This window comes from Typopeltis vanoorti, chromosome 7 (genome assembly GCF_054136105.1).
Source record: "Typopeltis vanoorti isolate ZY-2024b chromosome 7, IOZ_Tvanoo_1.0, whole genome shotgun sequence".
NCBI lineage: Eukaryota > Metazoa > Arthropoda > Arachnida > Uropygi > Thelyphonidae > Typopeltis > Typopeltis vanoorti.
Genome location: NC_143555.1, coordinates 65,672,088 through 65,697,285, shown reverse-complemented (window position 1 = coordinate 65,697,285; position 25,198 = coordinate 65,672,088). Strand labels below are relative to the sequence as shown.

The window sequence follows — 25,198 nt, the reverse complement described above, 5'->3', positions numbered from 1 at the left end:
AAAGGTGTAATAATCTCTGCTTATCAGGGTGTTCTTGAGTAACCAAGCAGTCCAATGAGCTGTTTTAAACACTTGCATGTCCTCTACAATTCAATTCCCTATCCAACACCCCTAAATCCTTAGCTTCATCAATTTCCTGGAGTACAGTTTCATCAATATGGTACACAGCTGTTAATGATTTTCACCTCAAAACTTTGTTTACACTTGGATAAATGATTAAACCAAGAATATAATTTCTTAGCATCTTTAATTTATAGTATAACCAAATGGAAAAAACTTTAAACATCTATCTCTAATCTAGAGTTTTAGTAATGAGGTGACGTGTTTGGGCTACTTGTATATGAAAATATGACTTCTGCATTACTTCAACCTTGGTATCACTTATGGGTCTGGTTTCTGATCGTTCCCATAATGCATAGTATTATACTTGACCAAAAGTATATGTGCTTTGCATTATGAGATATTAAGGCAAGTGATGTGAAGTCATTAGCCTCTATATATGAGTTGTCAAGCGGTGGGGCTATTTCACTCGCAAATTTTGTTTGCTTACACTTGGATAAAGGATTAAACCAAGAATATAATTTCTTGGCATCTTTAATTTATAGTATAACTAAGTGAAAAAACTTTAAACAACTTTTCACACAGATCAGTGCTATTTAAATGCTGGCTTTGATTTTTGTGATTGTCTTTAGTAAGTTTAGATGATTTTCATCTAAACTTCACTACCATTCTTAATTAGATATTTGCTGAAAAGGCATTGTTTGGTCTCTAGATTATCTTTTCTGTGGGTTAGAGACCCCTTCCAGTGTGTGTGTGTGTGTATGTGTGAACGAGAGAGAAATTATAATTTTTTTATGCTATTCATTATGAGTAAATTTGCTTGAATGATAAATGGCAGTTTTTGTTCACTATATTATTATTAATATTATACTGGCACCTCCATGGAGTCCCCAAGATTCATCGTGGGAGACACAATCTATCATACCTCTCCTTGAACCCATTAACAGACAAAGCACTCACAACTGACTCTGGCAACCCATTCCACTCATTCATAACTCTCCAAGCAAAAAATCTAATCCTAGCACCCTTACTATTCATACCTTTATTCAACTTCCATGGATGATCCCTTGTTCTGGTCCCTTCAGTCAAGTGCTGAAACATTTCCCCTGCATCTGTCCTATGAAACCCTTTAAGCAATCATGTTTTTATCGTATTCCCTCTTTTTCTCCTATCAACCAACTTCTGCAATCTACACACCTTCAGTCTATTCCCATAGGGAACTTCCACAGGTTACTCGCCTCTGAATCCTCTCCCCTGCTTCCTCATCCCCAAGAAACCGAGTGACCAGACTTGAGCACGGTATTCCAGATGTGGGCATATCAAGGCCTAATAAAGATGAATAACAAATTCCTTATCTTTACATGTTAATGTGTTCTTCAATAGCCAAGTTATCTTATGGGCTACCTTAGCAATATGTCCTCTAAACTTTAACTCTGTTTCCACCTGTAAATTTCTAGCTTCATCTATTTCCTGGAGTACAGTGCCATGAGTGTGATACATGGCTTGTGATCTCTTTATTTCAAAATGCATTACTTTACATTTCTCGACATTAAACTGTCACCCATTATCGTTTGCCCATACTGAAAGCCTATTTAAATCATCCTGCAAGCTCCACATTGCCTTGATTAACTATTACTCTACCTGATTTTGCACCATCAGCAAACAGCTGAATATTTCTTTTCAGGTTTTTCCTATATCATTTATGCACAAATTAAACAGCAAAGGTCCCAGCACCGAACCTTGCGACACACCATTAGTCACCTGTTTTTCACCTCGATTTTGCCCCTTCCATATACCACTTTTTTGATATCTGTCCAGGAGCCACCCTTTTATCCACTTAACCAGTGTCATATCCATCCCTATTTGTTTTAATTTGTGTAACAGTGTTCCATGTGGTATTCTGGCAAATGCCTTTGCAAAATCATCGTGTAGCCATTTGCTTTATCCTACTCAGCTGTTACTCTATTATAAAAAGTTAGTAAATTACTAAGGCATGACCAACACTTCACAAAGCCATGTTGATCCTCATATTTTTATCTATCCATTCTTGAATTCTCTTTTTGACCAATTTTTCTAATACTTTTACCATCATGCCTGAGATACTGATTAGTGTATAATTTGCTACTGCAGTCTCAGAACCTTCCTTATGTAAGGGAATTATTTTGTCCTATTTCCACTTCCTTTGTACAATCTCGCAAAACCCTAGCTGATATCCCATCTAATCCCACAGCTGTATTTACATTGAGGTTCTGCAATATCCCAAGAAGCTCCAATTCATTTACCTCTGTTCCCACATTAGTGTATCACATAGATTAAAGTAGTAACATCACTAGGATGATATCCCCTTGCAAAGTGATCAATCAGTAACTCAATTATTTTATCTGCTTCTGTTTCCTCATGAACATCATCACTCATTAAGGTTAATCTTCCATAATCATTCTTCCTCGTGCCACATCACGAAAGAACTCTTTGGGATCTGCTTTGGCCTTCTTGGCTAGTTTCTTCTCTAATCTGATTTTGTCTTCCAAGCCATGCTGGTCACTCTTCTCTTTATAGACTCTGCACAGCATTTTCTTCTTCTGCATCTCATGCTTAATATTACTCATCCATCTAACACCTACCTGATTAACCCTCCTTTCCCTAGGTATACAATTTAATACTGCTTTCTCTAGATCAAGGGTGTCCAATCAATCCAGGGCCACATGTGTCCCTGGACTGTTAGTAATACAGCCCCATAAGATCATAAACTTTTAACATTATTATGTGATTTTTAGCAATATTTTTCATGACTATTTTGTGGTGCTGGAATGTGGACTGGGTGGTTGACAACAAAACACTGGCTAGGGAAGGATACAGTGCAGTGCTAACTTCTCTTCCTACCTGCCACAGAGTCAGCCAAATCAAAACCTGCATGTATCAGATGCTACATGCACTTGTGCGATTTGGCTAGTAAGAAGTGAAATATTATTATCATTATTATTAATGATAATAATATTTCAACCTATTTACATCTTCCTATGAAGATGAGGGTTTTTGTCATTAAACAGATATATAGGTATTCTTTTTAAATTATTAAACTTGATCTTCTTGTGTTATTTCATAAAATAATTTGATAAGTTAAAATAATTTTTTAGTAGCTGTGGTATAGGAAGTACAAAAATTTATCAATTTTTTGCTCATGATATTGTTATAATCACACAAACAACATCGCTAATATTATAAAAATAAATGGTTACTTAATTATTAATTTTTTTTACCCCAGCATGCATTCAATGTCATCTCAAAAGAAAGCAGAACCAAAAAAAAAAAAAATGGACAAATGAGTACTTTTTTGCCTAGAAAAATAACAAGCCACTGTTGCTTGATTTATTTGGAAATTGTGTCAGATTTCAAAGATTATAATTTGAAAAGACATTATAATGCAAAGACATGCTGCCAAATTTGATGGTATATCAAGGAATGTTTTGTAAAGACGAAATAAAGGACCTGAAAGAAAGTCTGTCATCTCAACAAAGTTTTTTCAAGGAAGTTACAACTCAGACTATTATAAAAGCTAGTTATGTGGTAGCAAATCTGATTGCAAAAAAAAAAAATATATATATATATATATATATATATATATATATATATATTTACTGATGGTGAGTTTATTAAACAATGTACAGAAAGTGTTGCAGATATAATTTGTCCTGATAAAAAACAGATTTTTCTAAAATCAGTTTGTCTCACCAAACTATAGCTAGGCAAATTGAAGAAACAGAAAAATCTATCAAAAGAGATTTTAAGAGTAAAGCTGCCAATTTTAAATTTTATGCTTTGGCGATAGATGAAAGTACTAATGTACAGATATGGTTCAACTTGCCATTTTTATTAGAGGTATTGATAACGAATATAATGTTACTGAAGAAATGGCTTCTTTGGTGCTTAAAGGACACAACTAAATCTCTTGATTTCTAGAAAGCAGTAAAAATTATATTGAAGCGATTTTCATTAACCTTTGCCAACATACCTGATATAGCTACTGATGATGGCACCCCAGCAATTGTTGGTAAAAAAACTGGACTTATGAAGTTAATAAAAGATGATGTAATTGCTGCCGGCAACTCACATTTGATGAAATATCACTGCATTGTACATCAAGAAAATTTATACACGAAAGCCTTAAAAATGAATAATATCATGCAAATTGTCATCAAAGTTGTGAATTTCATAAGGTCCGAGGGATTGAATTACCATCAATTCCAAGGGTTCCTTAAGAGTATAGATACTGATTACGGGGACATCATTTACTTTTCTGAAGTAAGGCAGCCAACACCGGGTAAAATGCTGAAAAGATTTTATGATTTGAGAAATGAAATGAAATCATTTATGGGATCAAAAGAAAATTTTTTACCAGAGATAAAGAATGGCTCACAGATTTAGCATTTTGGATGGATTTAACAGCTCATTTAAATGAGTTAAACATGTGTCTTCAAGGTGAAAATCAACTTATCTGTGCTGTGTTTCAAACCATAACAGCATTTGAAATGAAACTTAAATTATGGCAAGCTCAAGTTATAGCAAATAATTTATGCATTTCAATACGTTGGCTGAACACAATCCTGTGAACAGTGAAAAATATGCTGTCTTTCTTTCCGTTTTGATACAGGAATCTGAGAATAGCTTTCAAGATATCAGAAAAAATCAATTTTTTTGTTTATTTACAACTCCATTTTTAGTCGACATAAAGACATTACCTTCAAATTTTCGAATGGAAAGAGTTGCCATACATTTGTAAACAACTATTTTCAAGAATGAAGCATACGAGGAGTAAAGTTAGATCAAAAATTTCTAATGAAAACTTTGAGAGTTCACTACGAATTGCAACCATTTCCATTGAACCAGACATTGGTGCAATGGTTTCACGTAAACAAGGCCAAACATCTCACTAGTTACGTGTTTATGCTGTCCTCTTTTTTTTTTTAATGTTAGAATAAAAAAATTTAAAAAATAAAGGAAATTTTGTTACTTATATACATTAACTATATTATATATTTTATATGTGGCCCAAGACAATTCCTCTTTACTCAATGTGGTCCAGGCAAGCCAAAAGGTTGGACACCCATCTCCTAGATCAGTGCTTCCCAAACTTTTGGATGTAAAGGCCCCATTGGAAAAATTAAAATATTTCACAACCCCAACGGGGAAAAAAATCTCATTACAGACATATATTATTATAATATTTGTTGTATTTATATTCAATACAAAACATACACAGCAACAATCAAATGCAAATGTTACATTTTTAGCATCTTACCTACACATTTGATATGGCACACACACTTAGTCTTAAAACATTTTAAATTTGTTTTCACTATTTCACGGCCCCCTCAACAAAACTAATGTCCCCCCCAAGGGGCCGTGGCCCACAGTTTGGGAAGCGCTCTCCTAGATGATCCTTAACTATATCCTATACACTACTAATATCCTTACCCTGTAGTATTTTATGCCATTTCACAGATTTAAGCTTCTTCCTAAGCTTGTCATAATCACCTGCCTTGTAGTTCCACATATACCCCTTGATAGAACATTCTTCATTTTTTTTTACAATCTCCCAAGTCAAGACATCATGGTCACCTTCACCAATTGGTGGCAATGTAATCACCTTAGTTATGGATAGCACTTCTGATTCTATGACCAGGTTCAATATTCTTCCACACCTAGTCCTCTCCATCACATGCTGCATTAAATAATTATCTCTTAGCAGGTGTATAAATTCCTCTTCCTTCCTTCCAGTCTATATCTCCATAGTTGAAAATCTCCATAACAATCACTCGACCTCTACTCATACTAATTTGCATGTGTTCGAGATCTGTGGAACTTCCTGGCCTATAGCAACAACCAACTGTATATTTTGTCATACTGGTCTTAATCTCACACCAGATTGTTTGAAATGAACAGCCATCCTCCCACCTGCTTCCTATTCTTTTTGGCTGCAATTCGTAAGCAGTACTCCTTCCCCTATCCTACCTTCTCTATCTTCCCTGAAAATACTAAACCCTTCACATTCAATCCCTGTAACTACATCTGCTGTTAGCCAAGTCTCATTAATACCTATAACTTTCAGCCAGGTTGCACTAATGTCAAAAACTCATCCCTTTTGTTGCTGATACTTCTGGCATTAGTATATAGAAATTGCAGCATCCCTTTAGGCCACCACTCACCTTTACTTCCTGAATTGACTACCCTATTCATTATTTTTGCTTGAGAGACTAGATTCCACACTTTGTCATTCCCACACTCACTTACCTAGTGGGTGCCTTCACACAAACTCTCATGCTTTCAAACTAATTGCTTAAGTTTTCCTGAATTTGCACTTCTCAATGCTCGGTGTACAAAGCTCTCTCTCTAGACACCTAACACCAAAACCATTTGGATGCAGTCCATCAGCATGGTACAAATTCTTCTTTCTGTCAAATAACACCACAGATCAACAAATCCTATACTACATCATTCTTTCTGCATGATCTATGTATAGATTCATTGGCTGCCAATGCCCTCCTCTGCAGTTTGCCTCTATCACAGCTTAATAGGAGACTTACAATCTTCACCTTCTCGCTCCTCAGTTTTGCCTCTTCTAACAACTCCTTTACATCCTAACATAAGTTATATTAAGTGTTGACAGTTGAATTAACGCAGTGAAGAGTGTTAGATGTCCCCCCCCCCCCGGTCCCAATTTTTTCCATTCCATTCTATTATCAGCAGTCCTAACAATTTCATCTTTTCATCTCTTCCTTGGTCTTCCCCTTTGTCTGTTGCCATTCATAGGTCTTCATTCTGCCACTAATTTAGGTCATCTTGTGTTGCTGCAATGTGTCCAGCCCATTGCCATTTTGAATGTATAATATAAACTGATTGTCTTCTACACCTGTTGTCGATCTTAACATTCGAGATCTGTGTTAAACATGGAGAGCATCCTGTCTTTAAGTGTCACACCAACATATTCCTTTCCATCTTCTTCTTCTGGGTGATTTTCAATTTTTGATTCATATGTTATTTGTCCATCTTTAATTGTTATAATTTGTCCCAGATAAACATGCACCTATCCTCTCCACTGGTCTATCTTCCAGTATAATTCTTTTTAGTGCTAAATTGTCATTCATTACTTTTGTTTTGTTTATTTATATTCATCTTCAACCCAGTTTGACTGGACATCTGAGCTAATTTTCTTAATTTTATTTCTAGGTCTTCTACCAAGAGCATAGTAGCATCAGCTAAACACAGATTAGAATCTTTCCATTAATTTTAATTCCTCCATTATTCCAGTTCAATCTGTGAAAGCATGAGAGAAGAGGTTGAGACAGCTTTGAAAACAATCAAGCAGGAAGATGGGATTCAAGTGGAACAGTTGAAATTTGGAGGGAACGTAATGACTGACTACTTGACATATCTCTTCACACTTTGTTAAACAGAAAATTACCAAAAGCATGGAACAATGCATTAACTATTTATAAAAAAAAAAAAAATTTTTTTTTAATGGTGAAAGGAAGAATATTAAAATTATAGAACCATTAAGTTTATTACCAGAAGTATACAAAACATCTATAAAATAAATAACAGAATAATGCAATAGCTCAAGTATATGCACTCAGAGGATCAGGCAGGGTTTAGATAATTACAGTACCAGTAATCATATCCAGTCTTAGGTAAATTATAGAAAGGATAAACAAATATAAGCCTCTCTGTGTAGCCTTTGTTTCAAAAGGAATTTGACTCCATCAAAACCTCAGATATCCTAGAATTCGTATTAAAACAGGGAATAGAAGAAAGATATAATGAACCTTGAAATACATATATAGTCATACCATCCCTGTTGTTAAACTACATAAGAAAAGTAAAAATTTTCTATAAATAGAGGAATAAGGCAGGAAGATATATCTTCCAAACTGTTTACATCTGCCTTATAAGAAGCTTTTCATGGATTGAACTGGAATAATGGAAGAATTAAAATTAATGGAAAGATTCTAATCTGTGTTTAGCTGATGCTACTGTGCTCTTGGTAGAAGACCTAGAAATAAAATTAAGAAAATTAGCTCAGGTGTCCAGTCAAAGTGGGTTGAAGATGAATATAAATAAACAAAACAAAAGTAATGAATGACAATTTAGCACTAAAAAGAATTATACTGGAAGATAGACCAGTGGAGAGAATAGATGCATGTTTATCTGGGACAAATTATAACAATTAAAGTTGGTCAAATAATATATGAACTCAACATATGATTCAAAAATTAAAAATTACCTAGAGAAGGAGATGGAAAGGAATATGTTGGTGTGACACTTAAAGACAGGATACTCTCCATTTGATAAGATCGACAACAGGTGTACAAGACAATCAGTTTATATTATACATTCAAAATGGCAATGGGCTGAACACATTGCAACAACACAAGATGGCCTAAATTAGTGGCAGAATGAAGACCTATGAATGGCAACAGACAAAGGGGGAGACCAGGCCAGCATGCATTTGTTAAAGGGCATTCTGGTTTTAGTAATCTGGTAACATTTACAATACAATAAGAAAAGCTGTGGGGGGGGGGTAAGGCCACACTATTTTTTTTTTTTTTTTTGAATTTTTCAAAGGCATATGACAATGTCACATGACAAGTTGATTTTTAAGTTATAACATATGGATTTGGATATCAGGTTAGTAGATTGGTGATTAGAATCAAAAAACTTCAAGATTATATAAGATTTTTTTGGATTCTAAAGGTTCAGGCCCTACTTCTTATGATGCCGACACTAGGTGCAAAGTTCGCTACCAAGAACAGTAGGTTCAAATTTAATAGGCTATATTTTGAACCGTGTGAATTCTTTAACTGATTCATCACAATCAGAATCTTCGGCAGAACTTTCCCCGCCATTTGGTTCGATGTCATCTATTAACTGTACTAGTTCCTCCTTATTTAAATCTATTTCCCCATCAATTAATTCACTAATTTTGTTTTCAACCATATTGCAAAAGCCCTCTAAGTGGCCATTACTATAAAAATTAATTTTTTACATAAAGCATTACATATTAAATATGTATATAACTCACCAGAAAATAAAGTGCTCAGTTTGAGATTAACACACTTATGATTTTTAATGCGCTTTTTCAGCAAAAAACGAAGTAAATTTTCAACCATAAACACTTTATACAGTAAACAGTTGACGTACATGCTTGCTAAAGGGTATTTCCCTTAATATAAATTCGCTACTTATAACTACATGATGATACGGGCAGATGCAAATTTAATGAAAATAAAATTTGATTTTTAAGTCACGTGGTGAAAAATATATGAAAAGATAAAGGGTTACTACAATTTGTAGACCACGTTATATCGAAACTGCATTGTATAAGTACCTCGTTGAACAAGGGTTACTACAATTTATTTGTAGACCATGTTATACGAGGGTTACCTGTACTCTACTATACACAGTGCTTAATACTCACAGTTTCCAAACCATGACCTTCCCCCTTTCAAAAACAATGGTATTCACTTTGTCTAATACAACACACTATTAAAAAACTTCCTTCAGAATTCCCTTCCACATAATCTTTATTTCAATCACATACCCAACTCAGATCATCTGCTTTTTTAATAAGGAAAGCCCATCCAAAATTATAAATCTGATATTCAAGGAAATGAAATGCTCTTTTCACAGAGCAAACTCAGGAGGGGGGGGAGTAAGAGCCCTCCCTAATACTGACAACTATTACAATAACAATTTACAAAATTCCATTCCATTAGGTCACATATGGACTACAGGGCACAGAGTTGGTCACCTGGTTTTCAAAAGGATGAAGAGATGTTGAAGAGGGTCTAGAGGCGATTGACTAAAATAGTTTCTGATCTCTGGAATGTTGAATATGAAGAAAGGCTGAGACAATGGAATTGGCAGAGTCTAGTGAATAGGAGGAAGAGGGATGATATGATAGAGATGTACAAGTTAGTAAGGGGTTGTTATAGGATTAACATTGAAGAGATTTTTCATAAAATGGTAGGAGATGGGAAAGAACGAGATCATCCCTAAAAGCGGTATAAGGAGGGTGTGAGCAAGGGAATGAGAAGCAGGTTTGCAGGGTTTTTTTCATGGAGAGTTATAAATGATTGGAATGCATTGCCTGAGGAGTGTGGTACCTGCAGAGAATTTGAATGTGTTTAAGGCATGGTATGATAAGCTGCATGTGTGACAAAAGAGATCTCCTAAATGAGTCTGTGACTCCATGAGTCTTGGATAATAATAAATGTTGACAGAATTGCCTGCACTATCTTTTACCTTTTTTTTTTTTCCAGAATCATTGATTACTACTGCTATTCTCACTCAAGTAAGAATGCTTTCATATTCTTGGAAATATTAAAATGAGTCAGTCACTCCAAACTTGGTTTTGTTCTCGGTATAATTAAATGTTCTCAGTATAATTGAATTATTAAATATAACAATTTATAGTAAACTGTTAAAATTGGAGTGTCTTGAAAACCTTGTCACATTTTTAAAAGCTTTTTCCTTTATTATTTCATCCAGATGCTCATGCATGGTTTTTTCTTTTTTAAGGTGTGACTCAATCCAGAAGATTCAAAGTAAACTAGAATATTTGCGTTCATTACTAAATGATCATACAACATTCAAGAGTATATATAGATATGCATATGATTTTGCTAGAGTAAGTATTAAAAAAAAAATGAAGAGTATAATTAAATGGTTATTGTAGGAAGTTAATATATCATAATAAACTTGAAAATTTCCTGTTATTTTTCATAAAAAAATGTGTACGAGTTGGCACATTGACAGTATTTACCATCCTTAAAATTGAGCCGTACACCATAGCTTTATGAAATTATTTCCTTATGTTAAAACAGTGTATAAATGATTATTATCCGTACAAATTAATTTTTTTTATCACTTCAGATAAGTTACAGAGTAATTTTACTTTACAGCAAAATGAAGATGGGATTGTTTAAATTGACTGAAATTACTAAGGCTATCAGCGTGGTATATTATGTTAATTATGAATGTTTTTCTGGCCATTTTACCTATTTTGTGGAATGAAAACCTGAATATTTTGGAGGGAAAACCTCACTCCATTCTGAGATCCATTTTCAATTGAAAAGCCTTTATCGTGGAGTACCTGTGTACCATTGAAATTTGTGTCCATCAGTATTGAACTAAATGCTACAAGGAATTAGACTTGCCAAAAAATTGTATCCTTTATCCAAGTGTAAAACAAACAAAGTTTATGCATGAAGTATATTCAAGACTAGGCTCCTTGTATATAGAGACTAATGACTTCACATTAAATCACCTTTGTATCCCATAATGCAAAGCACACATCCTTTCAGATGTGTGTGTGTGTAATGCTATGCATTATGCAAAGGGACACTGCCCAGATTGGCTTGACTCGGGTCTCATCAGTGGAAACCAGATCCAGGAGGGATACCAAGGTTGAAGGAATGCAGAAGTCATTTCTCATATATAAGTGGTGAAAAGGTGTATCAACTTATCAAAATACTCTGAATTAGAGATAGTTGTAGAAAATATTTTCACTTGGTAATAAATTAAACTTGCTAAGAATTTATATTCTTGTTTAATCCTTTATTCAAGTGTATCTGGCTCCCACTGATGAGACCTCAGTCAAAGTTCAAACTGATCCTACAACATTCAATACATAGCATTATACATATCCAAAAGGATGTGTGTGCTTTGCATTATGGAATGAAACAGCACTGAGGAAGGATTAACATATTTAATTCTTCCATTATTTCATCAGTCACTGAGACATTGTCAGAGAGTACAATATGGCACACAGAGAGAGAGAGAAAAAGGCAACACAAAACTAAGTGAAACGTGTGGACAAAAGACTAAAGTCCTAACTAGATGGGACAACTTCTCTAGGCACCTGTTGGCAGCCTAGAAAGTAAATGGGGATCTAAGTATTAATGTTTCCCATATTTTGGGAAGTTTTATGCAACCATATGTTTATAAATTAGGCTGATTTCTAAGAGTCCTGCAGATTCCAAAAATAGCCTTTCTCTTTTAAATTTACTGTGATTGAGCTTGGTGGTCTTTTTCCAACTGAATCTATGAGTCATATCTAAAACATGGTCCGCAGCCTGATTGACCATAGTCGTGACTGCAGATGTATTTTTTTGCTTTCTTCCATACAGACATTGGCTGATCTTCCTGTCTATAAGTACATGAGGTCTACTATCCATAGTAGACCTCATGGCCTAGACCCATTACTCTTTCCTCTGTCACCTCAGTAGTCTTCACCCTAGAATCCAATTTACCATGGAAAAAGAAATTAATAATAGTTTAGCCTTTCTAGACACCTTGGCAGCACACCCACCAAATGATAACCTTACCCGTTCACTATACAGGATGCCCACCCACACAGGCAGATACATTCGCAAACTTTCTCATTAAAACACTAACCAATAGAGCCTATAATCTTTGTTCCGATTAATCATATACACCACACCTTCTTATCTAATGGCTACAGTTCCCACAGTATCAAAAAATTAATCAATTCTCAACCTTCTCTTCAGAAAGATTTTATTAATGTTATCATCATTCCCTATGTTCGAGGTACTTCCAAAAAAATAGCCAGTCTTAAAGAAATACAATCTCTGCATGGCTTTCAAGTTCCACCGAAATCTTGCTAAACTTATGTTTCACTAACGATAAGCTCCCTCCTGTCTCTTTGTGCCTGGAGTATACAAAGTGCCCTGTTTTCCTGCAAGTTGGCCTACAATGGACAGTGAACAGACAGGAAGATCAACCAACATCTATATGAAAAGGGGGGAAGGGGGGAAAAACCTATGACTTCCACAGTTGGACCTTGCAGACCAGTTTTAGATATGGCTCATAGACTCAGTTGGAAAAAAAAGACCACCATGCTCCATCACAGTAATTTTGAAGGAGAAAGACTAGTTTGGAATCTGTAGCAGCTCTCTCAGAAATCAGCCTAACTTAAATACAAGGGTTGTTCGATAAGTCCATGCAAAAATGAAGAAAACAAATTTTTGGGGACAAACATTTTTTATTTCTCAACATAGTCTCCTTTGAGGTCTATACACTTAGTCCAACGATGCTTGAGTTTTTTGATCCCATCCATATAGTATGATTTGTCCAACTCTTCAAAATAGGCAGTTATTTTGGCAATCACCTCATCGTTTGATGAAAATCTCTTTCCTGCCAGCCATTTTTCATGTTTGGAAACACAAATAGTAGTCCGAGGGAGCCAAATCTGGAATGTGTGTGTGTGGGGGGGGGGGGGTTGTTTAAAGAAAGCATTTGGCTATATTACTTAATTCTATTGGAATCAGATGATTTAATGTATTTGATTTATATGGTGAGATAATTATGAACTCTCCCCCCCCTTCAGTTTCACCAGGACTGACATTAGTTCATTACTGTTGTGCACATCGTAATGTTATTATTAGATATAAACTCTCTAGAGTCCAAGTACTCATTTATTAAGGACATTATCTCAACTGAAACTTGAATTGCATTGTTGTATTCTTGCTGTTTTTAAACATATTTTTTTTTGTTGTGTGAATTATTCCTCCTCATGAAACATTGAACCCTGGGTGCTAACAGTGCCTCTGATGATTAGCAATTGCAGAAAACTCCTGTTTCCAAATGGCATCCATGACTTCTCTGAAAAAATCATGTCACAACTATACTCACTTTCATTCCCTTCTTACATAGCACCACTATTGCAGCACCTACAGATAAAGCTCACTTTCTGGCATAACTCTTCTCCAACTCAGTAATAGATGACTAAGGTAAATTGCCTCTTACTGTACCAGAAACTGAACAACATATGCTGCTGCTGTTTTTTTTTGAAGAAAGACATCAGGAGAATACTAAACAACTTAGACACTATAAAGACTTCTAGTCCTAATGGCATCTCTACAGCTGTATTGAGACATATCCCAGAGATAATACCTGACTTGTATCTCTCTCTCTCTCTCTCTCTACAGGCTTTTATACTTAGCTGTCAAACTACCATCCTATTGCCATCACTTCGGTGTTCTCCAAAATAATGGAGACAGTCAATGGTTTTCTTCATTACAGAGATCTACCAGTTAATCAACAACCACTAGTATGGATTCCACCAATCTAAATTCACATCTGTCCTCTTGTCCACATCACTGATTACTGGATACCTGTCATGGAAAGATTTGGAGAAAAGTGCTGTTGTTCTTGGCATTTCCATAATGTTTGGTATCAAGGCCTGCTCAATAAATTGCCAACCTCTGCAGTTAGGTAGCAAGCTTTCTCTTTAGCCATTCACTTTTGTCATGTTGGATGGCTTCTTCTCTTCATGCTACACCACCAATGCAGAAGTGCCTCAGGGCTGTCTATCACCTATGCTCTTTCTTCTATATATAAATATTCTACTTTTAACTACTAATCCTATCCGAAGCTTTGCTGACAATAGTACATTGCATTCATGTTACTCGTTTAATGAATCTTTCAGTGCTTGCACATCCCAAGCTTTAAGAGTATCTGCAATGAGTGCCTTTAACACTGATCACTATACTATCCTCAGTAGGTTAAGGATAACCTGGTCACCTTCATTGCCATCTTGCCTTTACTTTCGCAAAAGGGGATTTCATCTCGCCTACACTTGACTTCAATAATAAAGATATCACCAGACTTGATTATCTCTCTCTCCTTGGACTGACATTTACTTCCAGCCTCTCCTGGGGTAAACACATATCACATAAATAGTTTCTTGACTGTAAAAATTTGGTATTTGTTTCAGCTCTTGATGTTACTTTTTACCTCAAGCTACTAAAGCTATACAGGTTTGCTAAATCTTGCCCATCCTTAGAATACCATTAACATCTATGTGGGTGGTGCACCTACAACCTCCCCAAAAATTCCTGATGCCATCCAGAGGAGAGTAGTTTGGCTGATAGGTGATCCCACCCCTCACTAACTTCACCCTTCATCTCAGAGATGAACTATCTCAACTCTGTCTTTTTACAAGTAATTCCATTGACACTGCTACACTGAAATATCAATCTTCCACTCTTGTACCCCTTAAAATAAGAACAGCATTTGCTCAACATGTCTTTTCAGTACAAGTGCAAATGTACCAAACAAAAAAAAATGTCATTAGATTTCCTCTTCTTACCCAGTTATCATCTGCACCTTTCACACACATGGCATGTGCTATAGTTTTTACCTCGCCTGTTTGGGATTGATATTTAGAAAATAATAATAATCAGATTAATTATTTAATTGAATTTATATTTCTTTCTGAAGAGATCTGGGTAATTGAGAAGTGAACTTTTAACTTGACTATGAATGCATGATTTGAATTTTTTTTTAAGCATTTCTTTGTGCACCAACCCAGTATTATACATCCCTTGGAAAGAAGTTAAAGGACACCCCATGGGTGAGGTGTATCATGCCATGCAACGAGTCACGTGTTTGTAGCTGATATAAATTGGAGGAATATGATGCTCCCAAAGTCAATGCAACTCTGTCTGGGTGAAATGGCTGCAAGAAAGGACTGAGTTTGAAAGAAGCTTTGTGATAGGATGTCATGTTGCAGGCTTATCTGTTCAGCAAATCATTGACAAATTGGGCCATGACAGATAACAGTAATACCATACTGAGATGGAAACACAGGGAGTCATCTGCAAGTGCTACATGCAATGGACAACCTACCACACTCACCAAACATGACTGTAGGGCACTATGAAGAATAATATGTGAAAGCTGCCATTTGTCAGCAGATACATTGAATGTGGAGTTCTAGGCATCAACTTATAGGAACATGAATCTGCACAAAACATTCAGAACTGAGGCTCACAACATGGGTTTCCATGGTAGGACTGCAATATGCAAGCCCCACATTACCTAAACCAATATTCAGCATAATCTTCAGTGTTTCAAAGAGAATGTACAGTGGGACATGGAGGTTTGGAAAGCTGTGTTATGGAGTGACAAATCACACTACACCTAAATTCACTGGGCATTTGACACACTTGTCCAGATGGACAAGTGTGTCAAATGCCCGGTGAATTTCTCTTACCAGAATGCATAATCTCAACTATGAAATTCAGAGGTAGCAGTGTGATGTTTGGATCTTGGTTTGGCCTAAGACCTCTGTTTGTGGTGCCACGAACATTGAACTCTGAGAGGTATCTGAGCATTCTGGACAATACAGTGCTTCCTACTCCCTGGCATTTCTATGGAGTTGACCATTGTTTCTTTCAGCAAGACAATGCTTTGTGTCATAAGGCCGCATGTATAGAGGCTTAAGTGCTGTGAGGACATCATGTTGGAGGCTTAATGGATTGTATAAAGCACTCAGAAAGATTGTATACAGCACTCTTTCTGAGTACTGTATACAATCCATTAAGCCTCCAACATGATGTCATAAGGCTGCTGCTGTAGCTGCATGATTTGTGGATACGAACATCACCATGCTTGACTGGCCTCTATAGAGCCTTGATCTCAACCCTACTGATCATCTGTGAGATGAACTGGAGCATCGGGTGAGGTCAAGGCAGTCCATCCTACAACAGTCCAATACCTCATTACATGGCTACAGGAAGAATTGTACAAAATTCCTATTGATTGCTATCATATGCTTGAGGGGAAGCATGCCCCTTAGGATTACTTCAGTCATTGCAGTGATAGAAAGTCCTACATCTTATTAAGGTGGGAGTTTCCTCATGCTATGGTGTCCCTTTCTTTCCAAGCAATACACTTGTATATGCAGTTTAATATATTGCAACAGTGTTGTTCTTGGCATACAAAGAATGCATGCAGTAATATTTATGTATATATAGTAATAAACAAATGAATCCAAACAAGCCAAATTTTTGTCAAGTTTATAGTTTTGGTTTGGTTTTTGTTTCAGTTCACTGTTTTGGTTGAATGTTGTGTGTTTTAGTTTCTACACTGTTTATTAATAGTGTTGTGCTTTTTAATACTGGAAACAAGTTGACATTTGTAGTTTTTTTATTGATTTTGTGTAGCTATAAAATGGATACATCCCCAATACAAACATTCAAAAATATGTACTCATTCTCAGTACACATCCATGAATTTTAGACAAATTGCCAATTAGTGTAGTGTTGGTTTTGGTACTGTTAATGCAATTTTAAAGAGGTTTAGGGAGACAGGTACATTTTCTCCTGACAGAAAAGGAAAATGTCAGTAAAAAAGGTAAACTACACTTACTTGAGATCGTTTACTAGTTATAAAAAGCAAAATGAATCCAAGATTATCTGCTGTAGACTTAAATAGAGACTTGGCAGCTAGTGGGATTAAGGTTTCTGACATGACAATCTGTCTAAGATTGTTGGAAACAGGGAGGACCTCACACAGACCAGCTATGCAGTAAAAGAGGCTCCAATGGAGAAAATGGTACAAAGATTAGACTGTTGAGAAGTGGAAGAAGATCATATTCTCAGATGAGAGCCATTTCTTAGTCCAAAGAGAGAGTACCTTATATTCGCAAATCAGTGGCTGAGAAGACTTCTCCTATATATATATATACCTTCAACAAGCTCCTATAAACACCCAGCTAAAATGATGTTCTGGGGTTGTTTTACACATGATGGTCCAGGATTACTTGTCCCTGTTGACAGGATGATGAAAAGTGACTAATACATAAAAATATTGGACAAAAGAGTGGTCCCACAGATCCAGAAAGACAAAGAACTCATCTTCCAACAGGATGATCTCACTCCGTGCCACACTTCAAAAAAGTGAAAGATTTCCTCGAAAATCACAACTTCAATTGCTTAAGTGGCTAGGTAACTCTCCTGACATATTGCCCAATAGAAAATTTATGGGTCATAGTGAAAAGTGACTTGGAAAAGTAAATTGTGATACAAGGGTTAACTTAATACAATCCATTATAAAAGTATGGTTTCATGATGCAGAAATAAGAAAAATGTGTTCTACGTTTGAGTTGGTTGGTTGAGCCTAAGAATTAATGAACTTACTAGGAATAGACGAGCATATATAAATTATTAGGTAAAGTCGGAGTTTAATTTTTGTATTTATTTTTTTGCAGAAATAAAATTTTTCTTTAAAGTGTGAATGTTCGGATTAATTTTTTTTACTGCTGTAGTCACTAATATAGGAATAGAGGAGGTCATTCCAGAAATAATGCCTCCGCTGTTATAGCTTCCCCATCTAAAACAGATATATTAGTGAAATTTCAAAATAAATAAATAAAGTCTTTACGTTATTTTACATTATCTCCATCCCTTTCAAAATATTTTCTCCATAGCATAACTAGTTTTTCAAAGCCATCACAGTAATGCTACTAATTTGCTTTCAGAACCACTTTCTCACCTTTGCTTTAATCTGTTTATCATTTTAAAAATAGATATTCTTACATTATATCTTCAATTTGGAAGATAACAGAAATGCATTTGGACCAATTATCCAAGGCCATTCCATAACTTCAAATCTGATTTTTGAGCCATTGGAATGAATGCACTCATGTATAGCCTTCATGTTAATGGTTTCTCAAGAGCTTTCTTTGCTGTTCCAAAAAAAAGACAGTATCATGCCTTCTCTGGTAGAAGGTTGAATTTTGAACTTTAGCCATCATTGAGATAGGGTGGTGATATTCCAGACTGAATTTTTATTTCACAATCATAATGATGGACATAACTTTCATGCCCAGTCACAATTTTATAAAGAAAAGCATTGCTTTTCCTTTGGTAATGCTGAAACAATAGGTGAAAAAAACTTTCTTGTTCTTCTGTTTTTTTTTTTTTTTTGTTTTTTTTTTCACTACTGAAATTATATTTATAAATTATAGTAGTAGTATTTAATATGCACAGAATTTTGGGTCTAGTGTCAAGACTTTCAGTGTGTAAAGTGAATTAGAATTGAAAATCATAGCACGTGTTATTATGATATGGGTATATTCATGGAGTCAGAAGATACATCATGGTGTGTGTGTGGGTGGGGGGGGGGGGGATACTAACAATTATTCACACAATGCTTCTCATACCTCTCCTTAAACTCATTCACCGAAAAGGCATTCACAACTACCTCTGGCATGCCATTCCAGTCATTCAACTACTCTCAAAGCAAAAATTCTACTTTGCCCATACCCTTACTAACCGCACTTTTGCACAACTTCTAGGGATCAACCCTAGTTTGCACTTTCTTTCCCCCCCCCCCCAATCATGCATTGAAAAATTTATTTTATGTGTATCTTATAGAACCCTTTAGTAACTTATAAGTTTCTGTCATATCCCCTGTTAGCTAGACTTTTAAAACAACACCTTCCATCTGTCCTCATAGAGAGCATTCTACAGACCTGCCGCCAACTTGTTCACTTGTCTCTGGATGCTCTCCACCACCAACTAATCTCCAAGAAACCCAAGTGATCAAATCTGTGCACAGTTCGATGTGGTCCTATCATAGCCTTATAAAAAGGGATAATAACCTCTATTTCTGTTGTCAGTGTGTCCTTCAGCATTCAGGATCCTTTGAGCCATTTTTCCAACTAATACAACATGCCCTTTGAGCAACTCTCTGTCCACCATCAACCCCCAAATCCCTAGCCTTGTCTATTTCTTTCAATCCACTACCATTGGTGTAATGCACAGTACATAATCTCATCATCCCAAAGTGCGTAAGCATACATTTTACAATATTAAATTGACAACTATTATTCTTTGTCAACACAGCTAGTTTATTTAAATCATCCTTCAGGATGTCTACATCATCTTTATTAACTATTGCCCATGCCAGTTTTTCATCTTCATTAAACAACTATCAATATCTGACATATGGAGAGAACACTGGTCCAACAATCTACCAACAAACGGCTTCCTAGTAGAAGATCCCTGTGCTCCACCTTGTTTTGATCTTCCTAGGAAGATTTGGTCATCAATAAATAGGATCAGAACTAGTCAGGGCAGATGTGGCTACCTTCTACATAAATGGGGGGCTGTCAGATCACCCTTATTGTGATTGTTCTCCCGTGGCTCAGACGATTACTCATGGTGTACGACTGCCCAAGGCACCAATTTCACGGTGGTGGTGGCCTACAGGACATCCACAAAGTGACAGATGAGGCCTTAAATTGGCTTTCCAGCCTGGATCTTGACCTGTGTGTCTGTGTTTCCTCCATAACCATTGCCACAGTTGATGTGGCAATGGTTATGGAGGAAACAGAAGATCGCGGTCCCGTCTCACCACGAAGACGTTATTCTCGTAGTCACTCTCATAGTCCTCGTCATGGTATCAACAGAACTCCTCCTCGTGTTAGAAGATGATGTAATGTGAAATGGGCCACTCTAATGGATCAAGTTTTCTCACACAAGACAACTGCTCTCTAATTAAACCTAGGATACAGCTACATTTATGTTGTGAGAACATGCAGCATTGTCATACCTGTTACAGTAGGACGATAATTGCCCCTGGCTTGATTATGACAAGTTACTTTTGCTTTATTTAAAAAAAAGGAAAGACTTAGAAAGCTGGTTGTACCTTTTATGTAATGAACTTTTATATGTTAAGATTTTCATCATTTGTTGCTGGAAATTGTGATTGTACTCTTCACTTACCAGTTTCATGTTGCCATGCATAAATAAATTAAAAAACTGAATATCTCCCTTCAAATCATTCCATATATATCATTTAACATACAAAATTGAACAGAAGTGCCCTAGTACTGATCCTTGAGGTAGGTAAGTCATTAGTCATCATTATTCTCCTAAATTCCGCTCCACCATGTACTACTCTGGTGTCTGTCAGCCAGCCATACCCATGCCACCATCGTATCCATTCCCATTTCTTTAAATGTGCAGGAGTTTTTCATGTGGTATTCTGTCAGATGCCTTTGCAAATTCCAGCAGTATTATGCGTAGGCATTTCCCTTATCTAATTTTGCTGTTTATCCTATTATGAAAGGTGAGTAAATTACTAATGCAGGGCTTAGCTTTTACAAAAATGGTGATGCCCATCATAGAGTATTCCTTTTCATTCATTCCTGAATTTTTCCTTCAACTAACTTTTCCAATACTTTAACCACCATTCCTAATAAACTAACTGGTCTGTAATTTGGAACCTTGCAGAACTGAGACTTAAAGAACTTTGTCAGAGGCACTGTGAATATAGCAGTGGGATTGGCAGTGCCAATCCCACTGCTGTATTCACATCATTATTTTTCAGTGTGCTGAACACCTCCATTTCATCTGCATCAATTTTGTCATCCAATGGAATTTAACACCTTCACACTGGGCAGTGTTCTGCATCTGCTAAATTGCCATGGGAACTTGCATTACTCTATGTATGTCCCTTCCATATGGGGCAGGCACATTTCATTGGCATGATAGTTCAACTTTTTCAGTAGAACTTTGTAAAATTATACTGATTTTAAATTATATGCATGTACATCTATTTGATATACATAAATCATTTGCCTTCTGCATCCAGAAGGCAAACTTCACTTATCCAAGTGAGCTGTCACTTTATTGTAGAAAAAAAATTACTAAAAGGGATTTTTCCCTCATAAAACCATGATGTCTCCCCTCCCATAGAGAATCATGTTCCTATCCACCCATTCCTTTAATATTTTACCCTATCAATACCTTAACTCTTGAGATATTAATTTGTCTATAATTTGAAACCTCCGTCTACTCTACCATTTTACTTGAACTTTCTTATAACACACATGCTGATATCTCATAGTTCTCATGGCTGTATTCACATTGAAATTTCTTAATATCAAAAACACCTAGTGTTCATCTACTTCTAATTTCATCTCGATCTCTGTCACATCAGTCAGTAAATCTCCACTGAATGATATAACACTTAGTAATTCATCCTTTTCTTCTACTTTCATCACTTCCTTACCATCAGCATTCATTAAAGTTACCCTTTAGTAATCATTCTTCCTTTGCTCATATACTGAAAGAACTCTCTGGGATTTCCCTTTGCCTGCTTGGCTGATTTTGCTCTCTCTCAATCTTATTTTGCCTTTCTCACAATGCCGATTACTCTTCTTGACTTGTGCCTTTTATTGCTCAGCTTTCCTTATATACCCTCGATAGCATTTTCTTCTTTTGTAGCTTCTGCTTAATGATGCTTACTCATCCATTTCTAGTCTTCCTGTCCTAGGTATGCAATCTTGATACTGCTTTCCTTAAATATCCTTTTAATTTTACAAGTTTAATCTTGCATCTTTTGATGGCCATCTTATTCCAGCAACCTAGGATTCTATACTGTGCATTCCTTGATTATTTCTGTTCTCAAATTCACTTGCTTCAAGAGTACCAGCATCCTTATTCACTTGATTTCTTGCTAATAGGTAGTTTCCCTGATTCTACATATCAATTTTTATCACTGCAAACATTTTCCCTTGATGATGCCTATGTCTGAATCCATTCAATAGCAGACCATCATTTATATAGGGGTCCTTTTGTTAATGAAATTCACCCCCATACTAAACGTTACTCCTATACATTTCCTCTACTTTCCATAAGCACATTGACCCTTTTGATGTCATGGCCACTTTCTTTTTCATCTCACTCCTATAATACTGACAACAAATCTATGCTTTTTAATCTCTCACTCTTTTGCTTCTTCCAGTAGCTTTTATATATCCTCTCTCATTTGATGCTTGTCACATTTCAAATTAATTTATACTTGAAAAAAAAACTGTCCGTTCTCTTTGTTAAACCATTGCTACTTCCATCTTTAATACTTTTTCATTATGCTTATCAGATAAATCCTGGACCTTGAGATTACTATGCCATATTCTTCTTTCTTTCTCTCTCATGCTCATTTCAGTAACATTCTTTTCTGATCATTTCATATTTTCTTCTCTCTCTCTCTCTCATACACACACATGCAGACGTTACTTTCACCTTTATTCCCTCCCATTTGTCTTCTTACCTTTATACTCTACAACATTTTTGCCATACTTCCTTAGCATTTTTTGCTCTCTTCCCACAAAAGATTGTAAGGAAGAAAAGTACAGCATATATTTGCATGTTGGATCATGTCCTTTGTCATGAAAACTAGATATAACCGTTTCAGTCTAGCTTATTGTTAGATAGATTAACATAAAAAAAAAAATAATTAAATGAATAAAAAATAAATCCACTAATGCCTTTTTATTCCCTTATAGGGAGTGGGTAAGGCTGTTTAGCCCTATCTAGCTTAGGGAGACTGAGGGGACAGTTCAAATCTCCTATGGTAGCAAATCAGAGATAGCTGGCCCAAGACTATCACTAATTATAAATGCCATCTGGTGAAGAAGTAGTTAACAAGTGCCACCCTTTTGTGGTCCCTAATCCTAACACTATATATTTATTGTCTGAGATAATATGGGTTCTATGATCGATTTTCTTGAGCTTACGGGATGTAAAAGCCGAGTTTCCAGGAGAAAAACACCTGCTTGCCCATGCTAGAGATAAACTAACTCAAGAACTGGTTGAAGCAAGGTTCAGAAAGCATTCCTCTATTCGGATACTAGAATTGAACGTAGGTCTCTTCTTTAGGCAGCCACTGAACCACCCAAAGATAGACTTAAGTTCAAGTCTAGTCACCAACTACAGGAACTTTTTCTAAGCCTTTTTTCGACCAGTTCAAAAGTTAGTCGATCTCTGGCATGGGCAAGTGGGTTTTTCATCCTGTAAACTCAAGATAATCAACCATAGAACCCACACTATTTCAGACGTTAAAAATAGTGTTAGGATTAGGGACCACGAGATGGCAGCACTTGTTGAACTGTCGCTGTGGACGGTTTAAATTAGTTATAATCTTGAACCAGCTATCTTTGATTGGCTACCAGTGAAGATTAAACTGTCCACTATCTCCAAAAGTTAGATAGGGATTAAACAGCCTCGTCTACTCCCTATATGAGAATAAAAGGACATTAGCTAATTTTTTGAAGAAATTCCATTCTTGGTTTAATCCTTTATTCAGGTGTAAGCAAATAAAATTTGCACATGAAGTAGCATCACGATTGGGCTACTTGTATATAGAGGCTAATGACTTCGCATTAATTGCCTTAATATCCCATAATGCAATACACATATCCTTATGGATAGGTATAATACTATGCATTATGGGAAGGGCCACTACCCAAGCCTGTTTCGACCTTGAGGTCCCATTAGTGGGACCCAGACCCAAAAGTGATACCAAGGTTGAAGTAATGCAGAAGTCATATGTGAAGTTGTTAGCCTCTATATACATGTAGCCTAGTCGTGATGTTTCTTCACACACACACACTAAATTTCATTTACTTACACTTGGATAAAGGATTAAACCAAGAATATAATTTCTTGGAAGCTTTAATTTATAATATAACCAAGTGAAAAAAACTTGCATACATCTTTGTCTAATCCCTAGTATTTTAGTAATAATGGATGACACCTTTTGACTACTTGTATATGCATATATGGCTTTTGCATTACTTTGGTATCACTTCTGGGTCTGGCTCCCACTGATGAGACCTCAATAAAGTTTGAAACTGATCTGTGTTGTGACCCTTCCCATAATGCATAGTATTATACATCTACATAAGGATATGTGCCTTGCATTATGGGATACAAGGTAATTAATGTGAAGTCATTATGCTCTACAAGTGTCATGACGTTACTTCAAATGCAAATCTTTATTTGCTTACACTTGGATAAAGAAACCAAGAATATAATTTCTTGGCATCATTAATTTATAATACCATTTAGAAAGAAGCTTGTATTTTATATTAGTGTAGTGTTTTCCCTTCATTCCTCTATACATTGATTTAAATTTAAAAATGAATTAAAGAAAAACAAAAGTCATAATTTTATTTTTTGTCATACTGGTAATTTTCAAGAAAGTACTAATATAATTTTTAAGAACAAAATAATATATATATATATATATATATTTTTAACTCTCCCCCCTCCCCCCACCAATGAAAATAATGTGTTCTCTTTGACTGAGAACGAATTGTCTAGTTTAATAGAATAATGCTCTTGATGATTCAGTTCTTTCGAATTCCATTAAATTTCTGTTTGTCTGTCTGTGTGTTTGTATATAAACTGTATAAAAGTCACCCCTAGAGATGGTGAATTGTTCTCTGAACAATCATTCCAGATAGGATGATTTTCAGAGA

General features: G+C 35.7%; 1 protein-coding gene across 8 annotated transcripts in view; it reads left to right on the top strand.

Annotated features, from left to right (window-relative positions):
- SCCRO4 (DCN1-like protein SCCRO4) overlaps positions 1-25,198 on the top strand; it is a 264,907-nt gene that overhangs the window by 208,514 nt on the left and 31,195 nt on the right. For all 8 annotated transcript variants that reach the window (XM_090395325.1, XM_090395322.1, XM_090395323.1 and 5 more), the window contains one exon: positions 10,636-10,744. In XM_090395325.1, the coding sequence (XP_090251451.1) occupies positions 10,636-10,744 (109 nt within the window). The remainder of the gene's footprint in view (positions 1-10,635; positions 10,745-25,198) is intronic.